This window comes from Marmota flaviventris, chromosome 14 (genome assembly GCF_047511675.1).
Source record: "Marmota flaviventris isolate mMarFla1 chromosome 14, mMarFla1.hap1, whole genome shotgun sequence".
Lineage (NCBI taxonomy): Eukaryota > Metazoa > Chordata > Mammalia > Rodentia > Sciuridae > Marmota > Marmota flaviventris.
The window spans coordinates 72,260,223-72,286,807 of record NC_092511.1 but is presented as its reverse complement, the minus strand read 5'-3'; the positions used below and the strand labels follow the sequence as shown (position 1 = coordinate 72,286,807).

The following is a 26,585-nucleotide window of genomic DNA, read 5'->3' as shown; positions in this document are numbered from 1 at the left end:
TATAATCCAATGATTTTAGTATATTAACAGATATGTTGCTACCATTATTACCACAGTCAGTTTTGGAAGACTTAATTCTCTTAAAAAAGAAACTATACAGGAGTACTTTGGATACTCTGGAGATATTTCAGGCTCAATTACAGATCACTGCAATAAAATAAATATTGGGATAAATTGGGTTACATGAATTTTTTGATTTCCTGATGCATATAAGTTATGTTTATGCTATGCTATAGTCTATGGTGTATAATAGCATCATGTCTAAAAAATAATGTACATACCATGAAGTATTAAAAATACTTTGTTGCTAAAAATGCAGTCAATCACCTAAGCCTTCAGCAAGTTATAGTTTCTTTGCTGGTGGAGGATCTTGCCTTGTAGTTGATGGCTGCGACTGATCAAGGTAGTGGTTGCTGAAGGCTGGAGTGGCTGTGTCAATTCCTCCCTCCCTCCCTCCCTCCCCTTCCCTTCTTCTCTACCACTGAGCTACATCCCCAATCTTTTTATGGTTCATTATAGATATACATAATATTGGGGTTACTTTTGACATGATTACAAAAAGTATGCAATATAATTTGTTCCAGTTCAGTCCCTGATATGTCATCTATTCCTCTCCTCCTCCCTCCCTGTTCCTTTTCTTCTACTCTATTGATCTTTCTTCTATTTACAGTTTTTTTAATTAGCACATCATGGATTTACATAAAGGTGAAATTCACTATGGTATATTCATATGTGTACATAGGAAAGTTTGCTTAATTATTTATTTTGAGATAAGATTTCATTAAATTTCTGAGGCTGGCCTCAAATTTGTGATTCTTATGCTTCAGTCTCCCAAGTAGCTGAGATTACAGGCTTGTGCCACTGTGCCTAACTTCATTTCTTTAAATAAGAAAACAAAGAAGTTTTCTGCAAAGGAGTTCTCTATATTATATGATGATATTTGACAGCATTTTATACACAGTAGAACTTCTTTCAAAATTAGAGTCCCTCCTCTACTGCTTCTCTATAAACTAAGTTATAGTTCTAAATCCCTTGTTGTTATTTTGAAATGTCAAAAACATGATTACCAGAAGTAGATTCTATCTCAAGAAATCTCTCTCTTTGCTTATCCACAAGAATCAATTCCTCATCTGTTAAAGTTTTATCATGAGATGGCAGCAATTCAGCCAAATCTTTAAGTTCCACTTCAAATTCTAGTTCTCTTGTTATATCTACCACATCTACAGTTTCCTCCACCATTGAAGTCAGCCATCCATGTGAGATGAAGACAATGTCTTCCAAACTTCTGTTAAGGTTGCTACTTTGATTTCCTCTCACATTTCACAAATGTTCTTAATGGGTTCTGGAATGTTGAATACTTTTCAATTTACTTTGCCCAGATCTATTAAAGGTAGATAGATCTGGTAGCTGTAGTCTTATAAAATTTATTTCTTAAGTAATAAGACTTGAAAGTCAAAATTACTTCTTGATCTGTGGTTGTTAGCAGCCATGAAAACATCAATACTGTAATCTCTGTCAAAAATGTTGGGTGAGTATGTGCATTATTAGTGAACAATATTATTTTGAAAGCAATACTTTTTTCCCCTCAGCAGTAAGTTTTGCAGCAGACTTAAAATATGCAGTAAATCATATTTTGTTGTAAATCTGTATTTTGTTGTTCCATTTTTAAAGCACAGGTGGAGTAGATAGAGTATAATTCTTAATTGCCTTAGCATTTTTGAGCATTGGCTCAATGTAAAACCATTACCAGCATTAGCCCCTAACAAGAGTCAGCCCTGCCTTTGAATCTTTGAAGATAGGCATTGAGTTCTCTCTAGCTATGAAAGCTTTAGATGGCATCTTCTTCCAACAGAATGCTGTTTCATCCGTATTGAAAATCTGTTGTTTAATGTAGCTACCTTCCTCAATTATCTTAGCTAGATCTTTTGGAATTACCAAAATGTGACAAATATGTGAAGTACATACAGGCTATAGGAAAGATGATTTATGGGTGATTTTAAATTTCTAGTTTGTTCATATTTAAAACATATTTTAAACTCCTTTTCAAAATATACTGCTCATGAAAAGCAGTAGCTGATACTGAAATGGGCAAGGACTTTAGAAGCTTAGACTAATCAGACCCTGCCATGCATTAGTGTGATTCTGGAAAATCCTTCAAACCTCTACATGAGAAAACTGTAAACAAGGCTGCTATGATAAAGTAATTTAACCTTTATGGGCCTTCCTTATTACCTTACCTGTAATAGAGATAAAATCAGGAACCTACTCAAGAATAATACTGAGCCAGGCTTGGTGGTACATGTCTCTAGTCCCAGTGGCTCAGGAGGCTGAGGCAGGAGGATCACAAGTTCAACCAATTAGTGTGATCACAAGCCTCAGCAAATTAGTGAGAACCTAAGCAACTTAGTGAGATCATGCCTCAAAATAAAAAAATAAATAAAAGGGCTATGGATATAGCTCAGTGGCTAAGTGCCCCCCAAAAATATTAAAAAGAATAATACTGAGAAGAATAAATGAGATGATATACATATGTATATCTATGATATACAAAAAAGTCCTCTGTTCATATGAACTGTATAGAGATAAGATACATCCAAAGAGAATTAACAGAATATGTTTGTTTGCAAGATGGGCAGGAGTTGGGGAGGAAGGTCTTAGATGGGCTTGTCTCGGGAGCATGGGATGCTGAGAGTCAAATAAAAACATCAAGTCCAACCTCTCAGTGATATACTGAGGATTGAATCCTAGCAAACAGGTTCATATGTCAGGTGTGCAGGATCCAAGGACAGAACTTGAGAAAAAAAGGCCAAATCAAGAGTTTAGAGTAGAGCTAAGAGGGAATCTCAAGGCAAGGGGTGGGAACTCATTTCTGTGAGGTGCAAGGCTTATAGTACATAGACAAGTTAGGTCAGTTTAAGCAGCTAGAGAAAATTAGACAAAAGAATGATCATGAAGAAGAGAACTTTAGAACTTGTATTACAGTATCATAGGAGATAGCAATCAAATTATTATATACTGCCCATAGTTTCTAGTGAGAGAGATCTCTAGGCAAGAGAGGTCATGATTTCACAAAGAGTATTGACCAATCTGTGAAGCCTTATCTTTTGCTGGATTTTTAGCTCTTCCTATTTTACAAGATAGTTAACTTTTAAAAACAGGTTCACTTCTACCAGCTCACTGGTTACTCCTGATATTCCTTTTCTGCAGATGAGGGCACTGTTGCATAATGAGGTAAAGTGTTACCAAAATTATGCAGCTAGCTGGAGGTAATAATAATGGGCCTCCTGACCTACAGCTTCCTCTACACTGGGCCACACACAGTCAAGTGTATAATCTTTAGCTACCATGGTCTTCATGGAGCACTGGTATGTGCTTATGGGCTCTATCTATAATAACATGCCCCATCCAAATGTGTAATAGGTACCTTTTCCAGTCCTGCAGAACCTCGGAGAAAGAAATTCCATTCAGCTTCAGTTAGCAATTCTTGCTGACGCATGATCTCAACACAGAGCATAAAGCTATAGATGAGCTTATGTTGTTCAAAAAGACCTCTTGAAACATTGACATAAGCAGTTAGGAGAGTTTGTTCCAGTAGTATTTGCAGGCGATGCTGTAGATCATCTGTCTTCACAGAAGTTTCTATTGTTGTATTGAACAACTGTGTGGAAGAGGGAAAAATATGTCTGATTTAATTCATTTTCTGTGAAGAAAGAAAATCCTGGTCCCTCCTATCCCTCCCCACCCTAGATTGAGTGAGCAAACAGCATCATGGGAGGTGAATATTGAAAAACCTAGGCTTCATCCAAAATTGAAATGTGATATTTATTTTCTGCACTCCCCTTCCTTTCCCATTTTTCACAAATGGACCAATGCCAATCTCTTGACAATGTTTAAAATGGATCATCTTGATGTGAGACAGGAAGTTTTGGAAATGGAGGTTACCTGGCAGGACTAGTCTTTTCACATCATCAACTCAGATTTGACAAACTCTTTATTTTAGAATGAAAACCATAAGGGCAAGGCAAGGTTGTGCACTCTTTTCAGCACTTTCCCAAGATAACTTTTAGGATGTGGAAACAATGTGCTAGAATTTGTCTTGAAATGTAAAGGTGCCCTACATTATCAGGACATTGGGAAGACAGTAGAGATGGTGGCATTGTGGGATTAGGCACAAGAGGATCAAAGGTGGCCTTAGACCATATAGGGATGGGTGAGGTTTTACTCCTGGTAGGTCAGACTGCAGCCAGAGGGAAATGCTGTCATGCAAAGCAATGTGAGGTAAGTAAGCATCATATGCAGCATATCAAATGTGCTGGATGAAAGACCATTGAAATGTTTGCTACTCCTTCCAGTGAGAGATGGAGTCTAAATTCCCTCCTCTCCAATCTGGGGTATCCTTAGTGACCTTGCTTGACCAACAGAGTGGCAGCAGTGCTGTTGCATGACATCCAGGGCTAGTTCAGAGGAAGCCTTGGATCTTCCACCTTGGTTTCTTTGCACCTGTGCTTTGAGGAGATGTTTTCTTGGAACCCAGTTGCCCTGTAGTGAGAAGGCCAAACCACATGGAGAGGCCACTGTAGGCACTGGGGCCAACAGCCCAGTCATGTGAGTGAGGCATTTCAGATGTCCAGCCTGGTTAACCTCCAGATGTGTGCAGCTCCAGCAGCAGGAAAGTGGCATTTAAGCTTGCAAGGGAGGCATTTTCCCCTTTTTATTGACACATTATAATTACACACAACAGTGGGATTTGTTATATAATATATTCATATGTGCACACAGTAAAATACTATAATATTTGATTGATTTCATTCCCCAGGACCTCCCATCTCTCCCCCTGATCCCCTTATTTTATTCTACCGGTCTCCCTGCTATTTTTAAAAAATTTGTTCTAATGAGTTATACATGACAGTAGAATGCATTTTGACATATTGTACACAAATGGAGCACAACTTCTCATTCCTCTGGCTGTACATGGTACAGAATCACACCAGTAGTCATATATATATAGGATAATAATGTCTATCTCATTCTACTGTCCTTGCCAACACCACAGCCCCACTCCTCCCCTCACTTCCCTCTGCACAATCCAGAGTGCCTTCATTCTTCCCTATCCATATCCTCCAACCCCCACCCCATGGAATCAACATCCACTTATCAGAGAAAACACTTGCCCTTTGGTTTTTTGGGATTGGCTTATTTTACTTAGCATGATGTTCTCTAGTTCCATACATTTACCTGCAAATGCCATGATTTCATTTTGGAAGAAATCAGTACAGCTGATATGCTAAAGAGGAAGAGGGTATATTTACAGTTTTCTACTCTTTTCTACTCTGAGTGATGATAAATAAGACAAGAACTTCAGTTTTTGCATTGTGTTATGGGTATAAACACAAAGGATTAGAAAAATGAGAGTTAATTAAATTTTTCTGCATAGGAAAGGGTGGTGAGAGCAGGCAGTGTGTAGGGAAGGAAATGGGGAGATGTAGGCTGTATCCACAAAATAAAAGACATACAGCATGACAAGCCTAGAGATCTAATATACAACATGTGTTGTATTTAGGATAATATTAAATGAATAGATTTCAACTGCTTTTTCCATAAAAACAAAAATATGGGTAACTATGTGAGATGACAGATAGGCTAATCTGCTTCAATGTAGTAACCTTTTTATCTATATGTATTTCATAACATCACATTGTACATCTTAAATATACATAATAAAGTTTGTTTGTTTGTTTATTTTTGGGTACCAGGGATCAAACTCAGGGGCACTTGACCACTGAGCTACATTCCCAGCCCAATTTTCTATTTTATTTACAGACAGGATCTCACTGAGTTCCTTAGTGCCTTGCTTTTGTTGAGGCTGGCTTTGAACTCATGATCCTCCTGCCTCAGCCTCCCAAGCTGCTGGGATGACAGGCGTGTACTGCTGTACCCCGCCAGTTTATTTGCTTTTAATTGGAAGGTCAAAGACTGAGCCAGTGAGGCATGTGTGGGTGGGCTGAGAGGAAGGGGCCACTGGAACCTAGTAGTAACTGGAGGCAAATGGGAGCTTGCTGGGGATGCTTGATAAATTTTGCTGTGTTATAAACACTGCAAACTTTCTGTGTCCCATGGAAGTCTTCAGCAAAACTGACGAAGCTTGCTGAAGCTTTGTAACATCTAATTTGCTTTTGGTAGATAATGGAGTGTTGATACCCAGAGAAAAATATCCTTCTTCATAAGAAAACAGATGAAATTCAGTTATGAATATGAGATAAAGGAAAGCAAAGAAGGAAAGAGATCCCTCAAAATCAAAGCCAGTGGAGAAGAAGGGGCTGGCAGCCTGTTGTAGAAAACATTCTAAAAAGAAAATGAAAAAAGAGACACAAACCAATTTGATTAAGCTGGTGTTGTTAAAGATCTAATGTGCACCAAAGAAAACACTAATAGCAGGAAGGAAAATAGACCACTACAGAGAAAGTGTCTTTACACTCTGTTAGTGAATAAAATTATGGCAAGAAACAGGCAAGGTAAATGGATGGAGTTGGAAAACATCATGCTAGGCAAAGTAAGCTAATCCTAAAAAACCAAAGGCCAAATGTTTTCTCTGATAAGTGGATGCTGATCCATAATGGGAACAATGAAGGAACTTTGGATAGGGGAAAGGAGAGTGTGGGGAGTGGAAAGGGCATGGAGGTAGGAAAGATAGTAAAACGAGACAGACATCATTACTCTAGGCACAGGTATGATTGCATGAACAGTGTGACTCTATATCATGTACAACCAGAGAAATAAAATATTGTGCTCCATCTGTGTACAATGAATAAAAATGCATTCTACTGTCATGTATAATTAATTAGAACAAATTAAAAAAAAGAACTAGTAGTGCAGAGCTGTGACTCTTAAAAGAAAGAGGGGCAAGAAGGCAAAAAGGCACACTGCTTAGCTGAGGAAATCAAGAGAAAAGGAAACTTGCAAAGCAGATTTCTTCCCTTCTTCTATAGTGTTCTGTATGGAGCCCTCCAATCCTTTAGGAAACACAGTGGATGGGGCCACACTTGAACCATTTGTGTGGATCCAAATTCTTGGAGGACTTTACCTGAGAACTAGACTCATGGCTTGTCTGAGGCAAGAAACAACAAGGTATAAAAGGAAATAAAAAAGGTGAATTTCACTAACAACAACAATTTACTTACCTGCTTAAAATATTTTAATGAATACTGATACATAGGATCTATTTCTGAGAGACTTGCAATAACAAAGTACATAACAGAGCCTTGAGTGGCTACTGGACGATACTTCTCACGAGCAGCATTGATCATCAGCTCAGTGGACTCTGCTTCTTTCAGCCTGGTTTTAATGGCACCGGAAGTGATCTGAATAAACATATAAGTTCTTAAGGGTGTAATTCAGAAAAACAGTAGGAATTTTTATATATCCAGTCAGGACTAAGAAAGAAGAATGGAATGAGTTTGTGATTATAATAAGGGAGACTCCAGATGCAATGATTGTGGGTCAGAACTCAATGATTCTCCTCTGACTGAGCTGACCCTTGTTCCCTCCAGAGTTTGGAAAAGGTGAAGAGAAATAGGCAATTTAATTAGCTCTGAAAAGATTGGAGCAGGACTTCTCTGAGTCACATATTTGAGTTACTTAGTGGAAACACTAATGCAGCATGCCTAATTGCTCCCTAACTTCCATGTGAACAGTGCATGGTATACATGGTGAAATAATGTCTGAAGAAAGAAGGGACACCCTGAACAATGCCCAGCAGAGTGGGTGAAGAGAGGCTAGATAAAAGTGGTCCTAAATTCCACCCTGGATAAATAGGATGATAATGTTCTTTACCCAGCACTCCCAGGTGTGAAGTGCTATAAACCTAAGTGAGCTGGAGACATTTTAAAGTCTTTGGATATTCTTTAGGTTTTCTGTATTTGGAGTTTGTGGCTCTGGGGAGTCTTTTAGCCAATGGACTTTCCAAGATTGCCTTCTGTGTCTCTCAGATTCTTTCTGTTACCATCTGTTCCTGTTTCCTCTTCCTTCCCCTATTATTTCTCTATCTCTAGAGAGTCAAAGGGCCTCCAGCAGGACCATGAAAAATCTGTATGGGAACTGGCTGCTCAGCATTTGCTCAGTGGAAGGGAGAGCTAACTGGGAATCAAGAGACTTGTGTCAGTGCTTTCCAATAGAAATATAATGTGAGCCACATATAATCCAGAATTTTCTAAACTCATTAAAAATAAAGAGAAACAAGTGGAATGAATTTTAATAATACATTTTGTTTAACTCAATATAACTAAAATATTATATAACAGTCAATATTAAAAAGTATTGAGCTGTTTTACATTTTTATGTAAATCTTTGAAATCTGGTGTGTATATTATAATAACAAATCTTAACTCAGACTTGTCACATTCTAAGTGCTCAATAACCACCTATGGCTAGAGGCTTCCTACCATAAGGAAGACTATAAGTCTAGACTTATTCACTCCAGCCCACAGGAAAAGAAGGGGAGGGATTCAGTGCAGAAGCTGTCTGGGCATCAGAAGTTTCAAAGTCTCCTTGTAACTGCCCCTCAGGAAGTTGGGGGAAAATAAAGGGTGGAGTCAAATGGGGAATTCCTTATTAAAATAAAAAACTTATTTTTAAAAATATTTTTTTAGTTGTAGATGAACACAGAGTATCTTTATTTATTTTTGTGTGTTGCTGAGGATTGAACCCTGTGCCTCACACATGGGAGGCAAGTGCTTTACCACTGAGCTACAGCACCAGTCCCCCAATCTTAATAATGTACTCAACTAAAACTTGCACAAATGAGTAGAAAAAGAAAGTTGGTATGGGAGCAATCCAATCATGAGGACCCACTAGCAAACAGTTCTTTATTCTCTGAAGAGCACAAAGCCCTGATAATTCAGAATCCATTGTTGAAGAGAAAGAGTAGTGGATCATTTTCTTTCTCTCTTTCTTTTTTTTTTTTGGTCTGAGAATGTTAGAACATTATATACTTTGGTTGGGGGGTTGGCAACCACTTACAGAAATTATGCCCTAGAGATATGAGGCTTCAGCAATGGTTACAAAATATAAGACATATTTTAAAATAAGGATTGTGGGAGTTGGAAGAAGTACAAACTATAGGTAGAAAGTAGCAGGAAATATAGGCAATGATCACTTGGTCTGATCTCTACAAAAAAGGATGTCTCCAAAGCATTTCCTTGAAAATAAATAAAAGAACCTGGTATTGATAGGAAAAAATGGCAGTAAGAACACATGCAACTGCTTCATTCCCTACTGAAACAATGATAAAATCATACTAAAGGTATTTAAAAAGCAGTGCAAACCCACAAATATGGGCGAACAGGAGAGGAAATATCCATAAAATGTTGGGATCTGTAGACCATACTGAAGAGTGTTGTGACTTTGAAGACCCAGGAAAAATGGATTCTTAACCTGAAGGAAGGGGAAAGCCAGAAATTTACCAACTTATAAAACACAATTCTCCTTAAAGACACAGGATTTAATAAGAGGCACTGCTGGAAGTGGGAAGGGCCTAAAATATAAATTGGTTGAAAAGCTCCCAGGTTGTGTCTCTCATACATCCAGCCAGTGTTGTCTTTTCCCTACCAGAAAAAAAACAAAAATTCCCCCTCTGGAGAAGGTATAAAACGTCTCCCCTCCCTTTTATGGGAGGAAATCAGGCACAGTTGAGAGGTGGGTACCATTCTGAAAACAATAATTAGGTAAATATATGCATACCTCCTCGTTCAGCCTCCCAAACACTTACAGCCAGATCTCCACCCTGAGGCAATAGAAATATCGACTCTAGGTTATGATCAGGGAATAACTATAGTAGGAGGCTGGGCTATAGAAAGGTTATTGTAGTTGGTGATAGTGGTGGTGGTAGTGGTGTGTGTGTGTGTGTGTGTGTGTGTTAGAAGCATAGGCAAGGTTAATGTGTAAAATGAAAGTACTTACCTCTCTGAAGGGAGCCACGGGTGGGTGGGGGGAGTGGGGACAAGGAATGAATACTGTTTATCATAATAAGCCTTATAGAAAGCCTTCATTCTTTAAACAGTTTGCATGTAAAATTGGTAAAATGTAAAAATAAATGGGTTAATAGTTTTCCAGAAATTAAAAACCCAAGGAAGAATGAATGAAAGGAGAATAGAGACCAGTAAACAAATAAAAAGAGAAGGGAAATGACAGACCCAGAATAATTTGTTTATCGTTCTTTCAATACCAAGGTCTCAAGAAACTGTAGGAGGGCTGGGGATGTGGCTCAAGCGGTAGCGCGCTCGCCTGGCATGCGTGCGGCCCGGGTTCGATTCTCAGCACCACATACAAACAAAGATGTTGTGTCCGCCGAAAACTAAAAAATAAATATTAAAAAACTCACTCTCTCTCTCTCTCTCTCTCTCTCTCTCTCTCACTCTCTCTTTAAAAAAAAAGAGACTGTAGGATATAAAGCAACAAATCATATTAGACATCAACAAGAGGCAAAAACATACCTATGTGTTCCTTATCTAGTAAAGTCAAAGGGAGATTTTTTTCCCTAAAATATTTTGTTTTTCATGAATTGATAAGATCATTTTATAGGCTGTGCTCCTATACATTTCTTAAATGATGGTTTAAATCTGAGAACTAATTAACTACAGGATTGTATGTTTAGTGTAAAACTTTATCATACTATCATTTGTGTGCAACCATCATGTTTAACCCTTGGAAAAGGACTATCAAGATGAGTCACAGATTCCCACTGCATGAAATCAGTCATCTAACAGAAGAGACAGGACAAGGAACTAGATAACCATGACACAGGTAAACAGCAAAAAGTACTATAATACAGGTTTGGATAAGGCACTACAGAAGTTCCAAGGAGCAGGAGGTTAATTCTAGCTATGAGTACTAGGGAGGCTTCTTGGAAAAGGTGACACTAATACAAATTTATAAATATTTGTTCCTTTTGATGTCTATCTTTTCCTACTTTTTAAATATTATATACTTTACTAAAAATCACAGAGAAGAGAAGAAATTATCAGTTGTCTACAAATTCTCTATTGTTCCCTGGTTTGTGAGGAGGCCTGATAGCCAGGCACACTCTTATGCATGCCCCTAGCAGGTTATAGGTGGTCTCATTCTTGCTTTATAAGCTCTTGCAGGACCCTCAAAGGCTGTAGTTATAACTTTTGAAAATGACACATTTTCTATACACACTGAATATATTCACTTGCCTTTGAGTCCTGGAGTGCATCAATAAGTTCTTCATTGTCGAGAATATTTCCTTCAGATGTAAAGAGCATTCTTAAGATCTTGTCTTCAATAGACTTTAACTGGTTTTTATCACTGTTGATCCTTACAATAAGCTGGACTCTCTGATGTTCCAATTCGGGTCTTTCAAGTCGTACGACATCACTAGAACCAAGGTTGGAATAACTGAATTGTGCTTTTGTCAGTGAACTATAGTTGAGTCTGTTTTCTGTCTGGAATTATCCTTATTCTCAGTGCTGTCTAGCTAAATATTCATGCTATTAGCTGAATTTGAATACACAATGCCCCTCTTTCATTGGATTTATACAGTGGCTTTTCACCAGAACTATGTCAGTTCTTATTCTATATCCTACATTTCAGAGACATGCACTCAATCAAAGTTACTGTCACTTCTACTCATCCTGTAGAGAGCCTGTTGGCTGCTCTCTCATCATTCAATCTCTCTCTTTAATGCTTGGCTGTGCCAAAGTGAAAATAATTCTTGGAATGTTCTTTTTTATAATGACACAAGAAATTATGAAATCTCAATGCCTCTATGAAAAAAGTAGTTTTAAAAATCATTAAAATGTTTATTACTATTTGCATAAGCAATACATGAATTCATTTTTATAAAAAAGAAAATAAATGAATAAAGTAAAAGTTCCTATTCATCAGCTCCATCTTCAAACCTAATTTCTTCCTTAGAGGTAACCATTATTTGACATACATCCTTCCAAAAGCATTTTCTCTAGGTGTATATTTATATGTGCACAGACAGAGAATAAACTTAAAGATAAACTGTTAAATAAAAAATGCCTCAAAATGATATTTATAGTCTGACACCACATATGTTTTCTTTAAAAGCCTTCTTTAAGAATTCTGTATGTCCTGAGTGTAACTTTATGTTATTTAATCTTTCTGTTCCTGAACATGAGGTGTCTTGCCAAATAGCTCTTCATCAACAGTTCTTGATTGTATCTAAATAAGAGGCTTTACCCTTGTCTAATATAAACATGTGAACTTTCATCTCTTTTCACTTTTCCTTTTATAATTTGCTCCCAGTCTGTGGTTTGTAGGAACTCATCTTCATTAAGCATCATGCATGCCAGACACCCTACTATGAGTTTTATGTGAATTATCTCTTTTAACCACTTGAAGGCTCCTGGAGTTAGACACTGTGGTTCCCCCTCAGTAGTGGGTCACTTCCTGAGGTCACACAGTTATGAGAAGCAGAGTCAAGCTTGCACCTGAGTCTGCTGACCCTAGTACACTATGATGTATTGCCTCATAGAATAACCCATTGTATGTTATGTACATGCTGAATTCAGACACTTTAACATCATTATATGAAAAATAAAAGAAATTATCACTTCAAATTCGATTGTTTAAATAACTTTTTCAGAAGTGAGGAATTGGGGGAGAGTTTTTTAAGATAAAGGTGAACTCAGATAACAGCTTAGGAGAAGCATAAATCAAATCAGGCAAGTTAAAAATCAAAAGGGATGGCCAAGAAAATCTCTGAGGGCGAGTTACAGCTTCTGAAAGTAGAAAGTAAGGCAGAGGTGAGCTGTTTGGGTAGTTTAATGGAATTTCTCAAAGCTGGAAAGGGGACTTGTCTAATCCCTGAAGGACTGAAGGGCAGTGTTTGAAAATGGTTAATATCCTGGAGGAAATTTCATCCAATCAACAATTGAATGCAATGAGTGCTGCCTGCCTGGGAGCTCAGCAAAGCAGGGAATGGCTGGAATAGTGATGGCTTGTCAGACCACTAGGCAAACTGAGCTACATCCTCACACAGGCTGTAGGCTGTCAGCTTCCCGTTTCAATGCTGTTGGTCAGGGAGAAATTTCAGAGAGACTCTGTACCCCATGACTGATCTAAGAATTTCCCTTTTTCTCATTAGGGTAGTTCTACTTGTCCCAGGCAGTCTGACAGTATAGCCACACAGCTAAGCTTAGCTATTCAAAGGAATAAACTGGTATGTAAAATGTTCAGTCATGACTTTAGAATATGTGCATAAAATGTGGTGAGATACCCTTTAATTAGCAAGAAGTTAAGCAAGATATCAGTGGGCAGAATAATTTCTAAAAGAAACTAGGAAAATAAGTCTTAAGCTTATTAGTGATAGCAGGTGCAAGTACAGAATAATCCTGACTTGAATGTGTATATATGGGTTTTGCAATGTTGGGTATCTAACTAGGAACCTTGCATGCTAGACAAGCACTCTACCACTGAGCTATGTCCCCAGCCCGGTTTTTTTTTTTTTTTTTGGTACTGGGAATTGAACCCAGAGGGCACTTAACCACTAAGCCACATCCCCCAAACCTTAAAAAAAAAATTAAATTTTGAGATGAGGTCTCGCTGAGTTGCCTAGGGTCTCGCTAAATTGCTAAGGCTGGCTTTGAACTTGCAATCTTCCTGCCTTAGCCTCCCGAGTCTCTGGGATTATAGGCATGTACCACCATGCCCAGCCAAATTATATATAGTTTTGAAAATGGTTCCAAATTTTATTTTCCTTTAGAGTTAATGAACACATGCACATATTCACATATTCATATGTGTGTGTGTGTGTGTGTGTGTGTTAAACACAGTCATGCAGTGTGCTGTAACATTTGGTCTACAATGAACTTCATATATAACAGAGTCCCATAAGATTAAGTTGCCTAGTATTGTAGCTGTATTTGTGTAACTATACTTTATTTTTTCACAATAAAATTGCCTAATGACATATCTCTCAAGGTTGTATCTTTGTTAGTAAGTGCAGTATGACCATATATATGTATATATCTGTGTGTGTGTGTGTGTGTGTGTATATATATATATATATATATATATATATATATATACATGTAAGTATATTATGGCATATTTATACAGATATACTTAGTTTAAATAAACATTAACATTATTATTTTAATAAATATTTTTAAAATTTTGCCTTCTGAATGAATATCTTGGCTAATTCCAAAGATTAATAATTCATAACCCCATTTTTGGGATATGGGAATTTAATCACATACAGAATATACTGAGGAAGGGATATTTATTTTTTGTGAAGTGGACAAATGTAGAAACAATGAAGTAGGAAAATATTAAGAGACTAGGGAAATGAGAAAATTTGGAGTGCTAACTTTTTCACAGATTTGGAGCAGTGAGTGTTTAGAAACAATGGAACAACTGAATTCATTCACTTGTCAAGATTGGAGATCCTAGTGAGAAAAAGAGGCAGGCTTCAGCCTTGCCTAAACAATGGGTAGGAATGATCTTGAGAAGATATGACAAGATTGGTGACTATAAGCAATTGTGATGAAGAACTTGGCCATATAATTTTATCTTTTTGATTTAGTCATGTGTGATTTTTTTACGTTAAAATTTTTTCTTCGTTAAAATTTCTAAAACAAAAACATTAGGAAACTCATGACATCCCTGATTCCCACACTCCTTTTTTACCTTAACAACTGATCCTCCAGACCTGATTTGGTTACAGTGAAATTGATGATGGTAACTTTAATACACACCTGGAAGAGAAGTATGGAGTACATAAAAATGTTTAAATGCAAGACTAGTAAAACAAGAAGTGCTTGCTTTATCATTATTAATAAATAATGGTGAATGTGTCTCAACTCTGATTGTTCACACAGGCACACCCCTACACACTCAAGCATAACATGGCTTTCAAAATTCTGATTTTCCTCACCGGTGTGAGTAACATTTTTGTTCCGCAAACCTCACAGTTACAGAAGTCTACATGATGAGTTAGAAAAGGGTTAGAAGCAAATTTTAAAATCAACAGCTTCAGTTCTAATTCTAGCTGAACACTTGGGTGAATGTCTGATGTTGGACAAGTCATTATCTGTGTTAAGCTTTTAGTTCCTGATATTTAAAAACTGATATAATAGTAGTAACAATTCATAGGGGAGTTGTGAGGACTAAATGAGGTAAAATAATTTAATTATAGTAATTAATTTATAGTGTATTTGTTAAACCAAGCATTACATATTTTATCTCAATGTTTTTATGGAAAATTGTTATTAATGCTATCATAATATTCTTACATCACTTGAACAAATCAATAGCAAAAACCAATAAATACAATAAGCCATGCAGTTAACATAAAATATAAATCCTTCATGGTTATGGTTTAATATGAGGTGTTCCAAAAAGCTCATGTGTGAAATAATGTAAGAAAGTTCAGAGGTGAAATGATTGAGTTATGGGAGTCTTAAACTAATCAGTGCATTAATCTCTTGGTAGGGATTAACTAAGTGGTAACTATAGGCAGGTAGGGTATGAGTGGAGGAGGTAGGTCATGGCGTGTGTGCCTTTGGCATATATATTTTGTCCTTGTTGAGAGGGGCTCTCTCTCTCTGCTTCCTGGTATCATATCCTGAGCTGCTTTCTTCCACCACACTCTTCTGCCATGAAGTTCTGCCACACTTTGGGCCCAGAGCAATGGAGTTGACTTTCTACAGACTGAGACATCTCAAACCATGAGCCCCCAAATAAACTTTTCCTTTTCTAAATTTATTCTTGCCAGGTCTTTCAGTTACAGCAGAAAAAAAGTCATCTAAAACATTTGAGGTAGTCTTTATCTCCATCTCAGAGTTGATTAAATTGAGGATCCTGAGATGGGTTGGGTCTTGTGTGCAGCACTCCCTCTCAAAAGTTAAACGAATGAGAAATCAAAGAGTGCAAGTTAACACTCTGGTCATTTTTCTAAGCTCTGAAATGGAACTTGGGAAATGAGCCTTGGTAGTGGTTGTATAATTAATCTCCTCAAGGATGACAAGGAGATCTCTGATGTAGCCTTTTAATGATCCTTCTCCACATTAGAAGTGTGTCAATTTCATTCAACATGACCACATCTAGTGAAGACACAAGTCTATGAGAAAATTCAATAAACAAGATAAAAAAATGACACTATTTGGAATGGTATGTTCAAGAATATTTGGGGGGGGGGTCCTGATGTAAAGGCCTTTCCTTATGAAGACCCGAAGAATGTGAAAATGTGCCCATACCTGGGTAGCACTCAGGGCACCTGGGGTAAGGTGGACAGGCAGAGCACACGTGGGAGGGGAAATGTGGAGTCCCACTTGCCTTCATTTCTTTTGCAAATGCCTTCGGTTCTAGAGCTCTAGAATAGGGGTTCTCCTGCTTGCTGTGTGGCTCAGGGATGTATGGAAGTGGGGCTCACATAGTATCCCTGAGAGTCTACAAGCATCAGGAAGATTACAAGAAGCTGTTCCTCCCCTTTTTATCTCTAAGTACAGACACTGGACATCTGGCTCACGATTCTCTAATTTTATTTTCTAAATTTATTTTTGCCAGGTCTTTTGGTTACAGCAGAAAAAAAGCCATCTAAAACATTTGAGGTAGTCTTTATCTCCATCTCAGAGTTGATTAAATTCTCATCTCTACTCTATTACGAGAGTTTTCAAGCAGACCACCACTTTATTTGGGGGTGTATGCTATGGGCTTTCACACTTAAACACTGAATCCCCACCAACCCTGCCAGCCACTGCCATGGACTTTTAATTGAGCTCTGGTTCATTTATCAGCCACAAATAACAAGGGATAATAGGGACATAAATAGTCTTTGCTGAAGGAGAGAGGAGAATGATTAGAAGGAATGGTGACCACAGTTTATGAGGAGCAGCTGTGGACCAGAAGGGAGTTGGAGAAAGCACAATGCTGTGCATCTGGGACCCAGTGGGCAGGGGCTTGATTCCCAACTAGATGGAGAGGAGAAGGGTGACTGGAGTTAGAATCAGAACTCAGAAGTGAAACCAAAGGAGAGACATGGATGGAAAGGGGGCAATGGAGAGGGAAGAGGGAGAAAAAAAAGAGGGTTATTAGTTTTCCTCCCAAAAGATAGAAACCCACCAAACTTTAGAGACTCACTGCACACAATAATTCCAGTTAGGGTGATAATTTCAGACTAGAGGTCCATACCTCAGGCAGATAGTGAGGATTTGGCATCTTGGTTGTCATATAGAACCTGAAGTTTCTGTCATAATCAATATCTGAGTCTCCAAGGCGAATGAGTACTCGTCCACCACTGATGAAAGTTTGTTTCAAAAGAATAGGTTCTAGAGATGGATCCAAGGTTTCTTTGAGCTTCAAAATGGAAATAAAACAATGCAAAAAGCAAGCAGTTACAATGGATGGCATCAACTTGTCAAAATTCCATAGGTTTCAAGTTTACTTTGAATAAACCTTATTCTACATGATGCACCCCTACCTCATACTGCCATAGACTCTCAATTAAGCTTTGATTCATTTATTAGCCACAAAATTGTTTATCCCTCAAAGCAATTATGATGGTTGGTTAGAACTAAGGCATGCAAGAATTTCCCATGGACCCTACAGGGTCACTTTTATGTCAGGTGGGGTCCTATGGTTTTTAAAATTTGACTATAATTCATTGTCAAGAGCCATCTGTGAACTATGTGTGGACCAGATTGGCATGGAAGGCTATTGAGTGGGAAAATCTGCTATCTGAGAACTTACAGTGGCACCCTGCTATAAGATGGCCCCAATACACGTGAACTCTCACCCAGCTCTGCCAAAGGTCCCACACAGCACTAGAAATGGGGTGACCTACTACAGCCAGCCAGCCAGCCACACAACCTCTCTGAGATGGGTATGACCTAACAAGATGCCAATCAACCTGTTGATTGCAAGACATCATGAAGCAAGACTCTATTCCTAAAACCTGAAACCTTATCTCTGCCTTTGATGTATCCCCTTAAATAACCACAGGGGTCATTTTCTAATTGTTAAGCTCCAGCTTCTGTGTGGGCTGGGCCTATCAGGTGCTCCAAACTTCCTTTAAAACTATTTTTTTCTGACTGTGTCTTTTGTTACTCATTAATTATTCTAGACTTTAATTTTTCTCCAATAGTTTACAACCTCCACAAGCAGAAAGAAGGACCCCTTAGTGAGGCGTTGGCCTCCTCCCCATAATCCATAGTAACAAATCATTTCACATTGTGACATGAAACTACACACATTAACTCTTACTTATTCTTATCCATGATAAAATTTTGTTATAAATATTCTGTTCTATTTTATTAATAACTGGTGATCGAGATAAACTAAATTTCTTTCATACCCATGAATGGATGGAGACCAAGTTTGCAAACACCGCCCTAACAAATGTAGAAATCAGCTAGATATATAATGCTAATGACCCCAAGACCCAGAGAGAGGGAAGGTCCAGTTAGAGTGTCCTGTTCCTGAAGGGGCCTAACTCCTTAGAGTGTTCATTATATTTGTAGTTAAAATACTCTCCTTTCTAGGGGCAGAACATTATAGAAGGACTTCTGTCAACTGCCATGAGTGAGAAAAGTCTCTCAAGACCTCTTGAGTCACAAACTAAACCTGGGTTCCAGAATTCAGCTTGGACTAAGGTAACTGTGCCAAAGTTTGTCAGACACCTCACTCTCTTCTGTGACTTCTGAGTTTGAAGGAGGATCTGGAATCCATTACAAAACGTTTTCTGTGTTGCTAAATGCCAAAGCTTAGCTACAACAAGGCCCCTTGTGCTCTTTATGGCTTGAGTGGGGAGTATTGTAACTTGCTATGAATTTTCTAGGTGGCAAGGCAGCACAGTTTGACCTTTTTAATGTCTCAGTGTCCTCACTGGTAACATGGGATAATAATACCAACTACTTCATAAGTTTGCAGGGAGGATTAGTAAGTTAAAACACTGAGAACCAAGTCTGGAAAGGAGTGCACATGTTAATTAGTGAAATAGTGAATTAGTTAGTGAATGATTACATATTATTATTGCTAGTCACCATGCAAAGGTTGCAGCCAAGTTGCCCCAGGTAGTTCTGTTTCCTGAATTTTCTGATTTTCTGCTGATCAGAGATACTTTTTCATACAGCTAAATGGCTCACAGCCCATGTGTTTGCTTACTAATTCTCCTCTTATAAAAATGGAATGATAAATTAAGGATAATACACAGCCATTAGCCATCTCTTTGTGCCTATGGCTTTTTATTTGCTGATCCCTTTCCTGGGAAGCCCTTCTCACTGAGCTCCTCACATAGTTGAGCTCATCACAGAGGTTAGACCTTAAGTCTCATTCCCTGTAGCTATGCATTTAAGTCAGGCTCCTAATGCCTCTTCTTACTGGCTATGTCCACACTCTGCTTATTCCTTCAAAGCCCTTATTACAAGTTCTCTTCCTCCCCCACTCTCTTATTTTCTATCTCATCTACTTTTTATCTGTTTTCTACCTATCCTCAACTAGATTCTAAGTAATCGAGGACAGAAACCACATCTATATTATTTGCCGTTTGTTCTCAAATGTTTATTGATTGAGTGAACAATGTGAAAAACATCTGTTCTCCGAGTGATATCTGAAGAAATGGAACATATAGACTCAACAATTCCCACTTTTAAACAATAGTTATTCTTAACACTCATAACTTAATCTAATTCTGACGTGAATCCTACATAGAAAATAATGTTCACACATACTAGCATGTCTTATGACTTTACATCATTTGTGTATGTAGACAGTGGTTCCTGGGGGCACTGCTACTTTGAATTTTTCTGACCTTTAAGGTACACAATGAAGTCTAAGAATGAGCAGTGTCAGAAAACAGAGGCTATCCCTCTTAACTCCAAAACAATGACTGAAGCAGAAAATTCATTCAACCAACTGATTCTTCCTCCTAGAAAAAGTACCATTTAAGGAACAAAGCAACTGGTTTGACAATTTGAAAAGAAAGTTGACTGGTGTCTTTATCATGATGTGGATGTGGCCTATAATCTAAAAGTTAGAATTAACATGAGAAATGTGAAAAGCAAACCTCTTCCAGTAAGACAGGTAAGCCAAGTCGGATGGAATTTTCAAGAATTCGTAAGAAATTACTATCTGTAAGCTTAATGATCTTTAAACCACTTTTGTTTTCCTTGTTTCTTATCCAACGGTTTGCCTGTATGAGAACGCACAGAGCAGAGCATTTGCTTTAGAGTAGGATACATGACTAGAAAGTGAAAGTTGTAGAATAAAGTTTAGAATTTTTTTTTCAATCTAGAAACATTGAAAACATTTTAAAAAGAAAAAAAAACTCCTTTCCCCAATAAAAACACCTATCAAGCCCAAATTAAAACAAATTCAGAAAAGAGCCATCCAGAAAAAAGCCCATACTTATCTTAGTATTCAAGTTTCTTTCTTGCTTTTACAATGGCTCCCTTTTCTGAACCCTGATTAGTATAATCTGATCTGTGGATTTAGGAACACAGATAATGGGACTATAAAAATTCTGGTCAGACTTGCTCTAAATCCTATCATTCCTTGAATTCATTTTGATTCCTTAGACCTTGCAGACCTTCATGGAATGAGTTTCTGTCAATTTCTATTCCCATAGAAAACAAAAAACTAATGGCCAATCCCCTAAACTTAACCAGTTAAAATCAAGAATAGAGAACACTTACCCACATCCCTTACTTTCTATGTCCATAAGATGAGGAACCCACACTGAAAGAGCTCCAAACTCTCCTCCAGGTCTAAATTTCCATGATCTTATAAATATGTTAAAGTCTACTTTTATAATTTTTAATAGATAGATCAATATTAAACAGAGCTAACTGGCTACTTTTTAATCTCAAGCATTTGTTACATACCTGATCTTGGGGATCAATCATCAAAGGCCACCGTCTCCCATGAGTAACCAAAATGCCATTTTCTGTTGATATCATGTCACGTGGCAGCCCATCAGCGTTCCATTGCCGTATTTCATAGGGATCTCCAAGTATGTTAATGAGACTGAAGGAAGGATCAATTGGGATGTCCAGAGACTGGCAGTCCTGGATCCAACACTCTATAAGCTGAAAAGGGAGGAAAATTTACATGTATAATCAGGAATACTCAGTAAACTAGGACACACACAAAATATGAAGGGCAGAGGAAACTAATATGTTATGGTTTAGATATGAAGTGTCCCCCCAGTAACTCATGTACTGGAAATATGGTATCTATTTTGGCAATGTTTAGAGGTGAAATGATTAGATTACAAGAACTGTAACCTAATCAGTGGATCTATTTGATGGCTTAATAATTTGAATGGATTACTAAGTGGTACTTGTAGGCAAATGAGGCATGGGTGGAGGAAATAGGGTTACCTGGGGGTGAGCCTTGGGGATTGTATTCTGTCCCTGGCTCCCTATGTTCTCTCTCTTCTTCCTGGCTGCCATGAGCTGAGTAACTTTCCTCCACCATGCCTTTCTGCCATAATGTTTTGCCTCACCTTAGACACAGAGCAATGGAGCTGGCTGATCAAGAACTAAACCTCTGAAACTGTGAGTCCAAAATAAACTTTTCTCCTCTAAGTTGTTCTTTCATGGATACTTTGGTTACAGTAATGAAAAGCTGTCTACCATGCAGTGGCTGGAACAGGTAGGCCCTACCAGTCTCTATAGATATCTTGGAAACAGGATGGGACACTCTCCTCCCCCCAAAATGGACTAAAAATCAGGAGACCTGGTGCTAGAACTAAATAATTAACTATGCCCTTGGTATTTTACTCCCTCTGTTTGGACCTCAGTTTTCTCACATGTAAATGACTGGGTTGTTAACAGTAATTTTCAACCAGGGTTGTATTGCCTCTCTTGAGAAAATATGGAAGCTGTAGAGAAGTTCAGGGTTGTCATAATGATTGTGGGTGCAACTGGAAGTATTTCATAAAAATAACTATAAAATCTTTCCCAATATTTTTTTCCTAAAAAGTGCATGTAGATGGGAATTTTATTCCCTGATAAATAATAAGTTTTTCATAAAGATGAAAGCCCACGAAACCTCAAATTAATCCTGCTCCCTCCCATTTCCCAGTCGTCCGGAGCAGGACATTGTATCCTGGTTGATTTTACATGCTAGTTCTGACAAAAAAGTTTAGGGACTTACTATCTCATTCACTTCCCCCAGGTTCTTATGTTGCATAAGTGGTAAAGAACTTTCTAAGACTGGAGAAGGAAAGGAAGAAACATGTTAAGAAAGCCTAAGGGTGGACCAATGGGAAAAAGGGATCCATCCTGTGAGACATGTACATTTCCACTCTGGTGAACTCCATAGTAGAGAGCCTCCATCTGACCTCAGAAAAATGAACGCTTCTCTGTACCCACCCAGTTTCAGCTGCTTCTCACCGCTCTTTATAGACAGGAGGTTTACTCACTGATTGCCTGAACTGGGCTGTGAAAGCCCCATAATAAGCCACACAAGCCGCTGCTATAAACACGTTCCCAATGATGTTCGATATCTCTTCCTGAAATTTCTCTATGCTTTCTTCCCATCGAACCTGTTCATCTCCTAACGCAGCTGTCAGCTTTCCAGCACGTAACAGGCGTGCTTTTGTCAGGGCCATATTCTTTGCTAGAAAATATTAAGAACCTTAGATTATTCAATATTTTAGTAAACTATTAAAAGTTTATATACTTGCTTTTGTTTGTAGCATAATTAGCATTATTTAGCTAATTATAGCAATATATTGCTAAGAAGTATCACACCAATTCAATATTATTTCCCATTTCAGAACCAAGTCAAAGTTTAATTTTTCCATTTCAAGAGCTCTTTTTAATGCTACACTACTCTAACTGAAGATGGCTTTCTCTTTGCCCTATAATATTTGTGTGTTCTCAGTGCCTTGTAGCATTTTTTTTGTAGATAAAATTTATCTGTTGCTCTGAGTTTTAATGCAATATACTCCAAGAAGCTATGTTCAGATATAAGATGTTGAATACATACAATATATGTAGTTTTTCTCATTTTATACTAGGAAGCTAATGAAAGAAGTCTAAATGTATTCTACATGTTGAATAAAAGCCAATATCAGATTGCCTGAAAATTTTCAAACTCTTAAAAATCAGACATCTATAACAAAGCAAATTTTATGAGTTACTTACCCAAACTTTCTTTTTCATTCACACCTTTGTCATATTCATCTTGTAAGGCTCGTATTTGATCCTCCACTTGTCTTAATAATGCTTGCTTTTCTTTTAGGGTAGCTATTGTAACATCAAGTTCAGCCTAGTAAAAATCAAGCAAATATTTACAAATAGACCCACAAAGAATGCTGAATTTGCCCATTTATATAATAAAGATTTTTTTTATGTTCCCTTTTTCATGTTTGTAAATATTTTGATATATTGTACAAAATTAAAACATTTACTGAGTAAAATACAAGAGCAGAACCAATCTAGACCAAACAAAAAGTCCAACAAAATAAGTCATAAAAGGAATAGAGAAACAGCTGTGCCAAGCATATGAGATGAATAAATTACTACAATGGATATTAATTTTAAATGATAAAATAAATATTCTTAGAATAATGAAAACTAATTTTTCCTTACTAGTTCTCTGTGTCAGGGGGTAGTGAACTTATGGCCTGCAGGCCACCTCTCCATTGATGCTTGCTTTTTTTTTTTTTAAATATTTTTTTTGACAGAGAGAATTTTTTTTTAATATTTATTTTTTAGTTTTCGGCAGACACAACATCTTTGTTTGTATGTGGTGCTGAGGATCGAACCCGGGCCGCACGCATGCCAGGCGAGCGCGCTACCGCTTGAGCCACATCCCCAGCCCTGATGCTTGCTTTTGTACAGCCTATGAACTATGAATGATTATTACATTTTATAATAATTAGAAATAAACACAAAGTATTTTTTACCTGTGATATTATATAAAATTGGAATTCTGTTGTCCATAAATAAAGTTATATTGGAACATAGCCATTCTTTTTTTTTTTAATTTTTTATTGTTGGCTGTTCAAAACATTACATAGTTCTTGATATATCATATTTCACAATTTGATTCAAGTGGGTTATGAGCTCCCATTTTTACCCCATATACAGATTGCAGAATCACATCAGTTACACATCCATTGATTTACATATTGCCATACTAGTGTCTGTTGTATTCTGCTGTCTTTCCTATCCTCTACTATCCCCCCTCCCCTCCCCTCCCCTCCCCTCCCCTCTTCTCTCTCTGCCCCCTTTACTGACATTCGTTTGTCCCCCTTGTATTATTTTTCCCCTTCCCCTCACTTCCTCTTATATGTACTTTTGTATACCTCTGAGGGTCTCCTTCCATTTCCATGCATTTTCCCTTCTCTCTCCCTTTCCCTCCCACCTCTCATCCCTGTTTAATGTTAATCTTCTTCTCATGCTCTTCGACCCTACTCTGTTCTTAGCTACTCTCCTTATATCAAAGAAGACATTTGACATTTGTTTTTTAGGGATTGGCTAGCTTCACTTAGCATAATCTGCTCTAATGCCATCCATTTCCCTGTAAATTCTATGATTTTGTCATTTTTTAATGCAGAGTAATACTCCATTGTGTATAAATGCCACATTTTTTTTATCCATTCATCCATTGAAGGGCATCTAGGTTGGTTCCACAGTCTAGCTATTGTGAATTGTGCTGCTATGAACATCGATGTAGCAGTGTCCCTGTAGCATGCTCTTTTTAGGTCTTTAGGGAATAGACCGAGAAGGGGAATAGCTGGGTCAAATGGTGGCTCCATTCCCAGCTTTCCAAGAAATCTCCATACTGCTTTCCAAATTGGCTGCACCAATTTGCAGTCCCACCAGCAATGTACAAGTGTAACCTTTTCCCCACATCCTCGCCAGCACTTGTTGTTGTTTGACTTCATAATGGCTGCCAATCTAACTGGAGTGAGATGGTATCTTAGGGTGGTTTTGATTTGCATTTCTCTGACTGCTAGAGATGGTGAGCATTTTTTCATGTACTTGTTGATTGACTGTATGTCCTCCTCTGAGAAGTGTCTGTTCAGGTCCTTGGCCCATTTGTTGATTGGGTTGTTTGTTCTCTTATTGTCTAATTTTTTGAGCTCTTTGTATACTCTGGATATTAGGGCTCTATCTGAGGTGTGAGGAGTAAAGATTTGTTCCCAGGATGTAGGCTCTCTATTTACCTCTCTTATTGTATCTTTTGCTGAGAAAAAACTTTTTAGTTTGAGTAAGTCCCATTTGTTGATTCTAGTTATTAACTTTTGTGCTATGGGTGTCCTATTGAGGAATTTGGAGCCCGACCCCACCGACTGTAGATCGTAGCCAACTTTTTCTTCTATCAGACGGCGCGTCTCTGATTTGATATCAAGCTCCTTGATCCATTTTGAATTAACTTTTGTGCATGGCGAGAGAAAGGGATTCAGTTTCATTTTGTTGCATATGGATTTCCAGTTTTCCCAGCACCATTTGTTGAAGATGCTATCCTTCCTCCATTGCATGCTTTTAGACCCTTTATCAAATATAAGATAGTTGTAGTTTTGTGGATTGGTTTCTGTGTCCTCTATTCTGTACCATTGGTCCACCCGCCTGTTTTGGTACCAGTACCATGCTGTTTTTGTTACTATTGCTCTGTAATATAGTTTGAAGTCTGGTATCGCTATACCGCCTGATTCACACTTCCTGCTTAGCATTGTTTTTGCTATTCTGGGTCTTTTATTTTTCCATATGAATTTCATGATTGCTTTCTCTATTTCTACAAGAAATGCCGTTGGGATTTTGATTGGCATTGCATTAAACCTATAGAGAACTTTTGGTAATATCGCCATTTTGATGATGTTAGTTCTGCCTATCCATGAACAGGGTATATTTTTCCATCTTCTAAGATCTTCTTCTATTTCTCTCTTTAGGGTTCTGTAGTTTTCATTGTATAAGTCTTTCACCTCTTTTGTTAGGTTGATTCCCAAGTATTTTATTTTTTTTGAAGATATTGTGAATGGAGTGGTTGTCCTCATTTCCATTTCAGAGGATTTGTCACTGATATACAGGAATGCCTTTGATTTATGCGTGTTGATTTTATATCCTGCCACTTTGCTGAATTCATTTATTAGCTCTAATAGTTTCTTTGTAGACCCTTTTGGGTCTGCTAGGTATAGAATCATGTCATCTGCAAATAGTGATAATTTAAGTTCTTCTTTTCCTATTTTGATGCCTTTAATTTCTTTCGTCTGTCTAATTGCTCTGGCCAGTGTTTCGAGAACTATGTTGAACAGAAGTGGTGAGAGAGGGCATCCCTGTCTTGTTCCAGATTTTAGAGGGAATGCCTTCAATTTTTCTCCATTCAGAATGATGCTAGCCTGAGGCTTAGCATAGATTGCTTTTACAATATTGAGGTATGTTCCTGTTATCCCTAGTTTTTCTAGAGTTTTGAACATAAAGGGATGCTGTACTTTGTCGAATGCTTTTTCCGCATCTATCGAGATGATCATATGGTTCTTATTTTTAAGTCTATTGATGTGGTGAATAACATTTATTGATTTCCTTATATTGAACCAGCCTTGCATCCCAGGGATGAATCCTACTTGATCATGGTGCACAATTTTT

General features: G+C 37.7%; 1 protein-coding gene across 1 annotated transcript in view; it reads right to left on the bottom strand.

Annotated features, from left to right (window-relative positions):
- Window positions 1-26,585, bottom strand: part of Dnah6 (dynein axonemal heavy chain 6) — a 278,870-nt gene that overhangs the window by 52,896 nt on the left and 199,389 nt on the right. The window contains exons 53-61 of the mRNA XM_071601776.1: window positions 23,139-23,262; window positions 22,412-22,608; window positions 20,868-21,071; window positions 20,051-20,176; window positions 17,179-17,343; window positions 14,677-14,744; window positions 11,211-11,391; window positions 7,179-7,358; window positions 3,425-3,658 (exon numbers count right to left, since the gene is read on the bottom strand). Coding sequence (XP_071457877.1) covers window positions 3,425-3,658; window positions 7,179-7,358; window positions 11,211-11,391; window positions 14,677-14,744; window positions 17,179-17,343; window positions 20,051-20,176; window positions 20,868-21,071; window positions 22,412-22,608; window positions 23,139-23,262 — 1,479 coding nt within the window. The remainder of the gene's footprint in view (window positions 1-3,424; window positions 3,659-7,178; window positions 7,359-11,210; window positions 11,392-14,676; window positions 14,745-17,178; window positions 17,344-20,050; window positions 20,177-20,867; window positions 21,072-22,411; window positions 22,609-23,138; window positions 23,263-26,585) is intronic.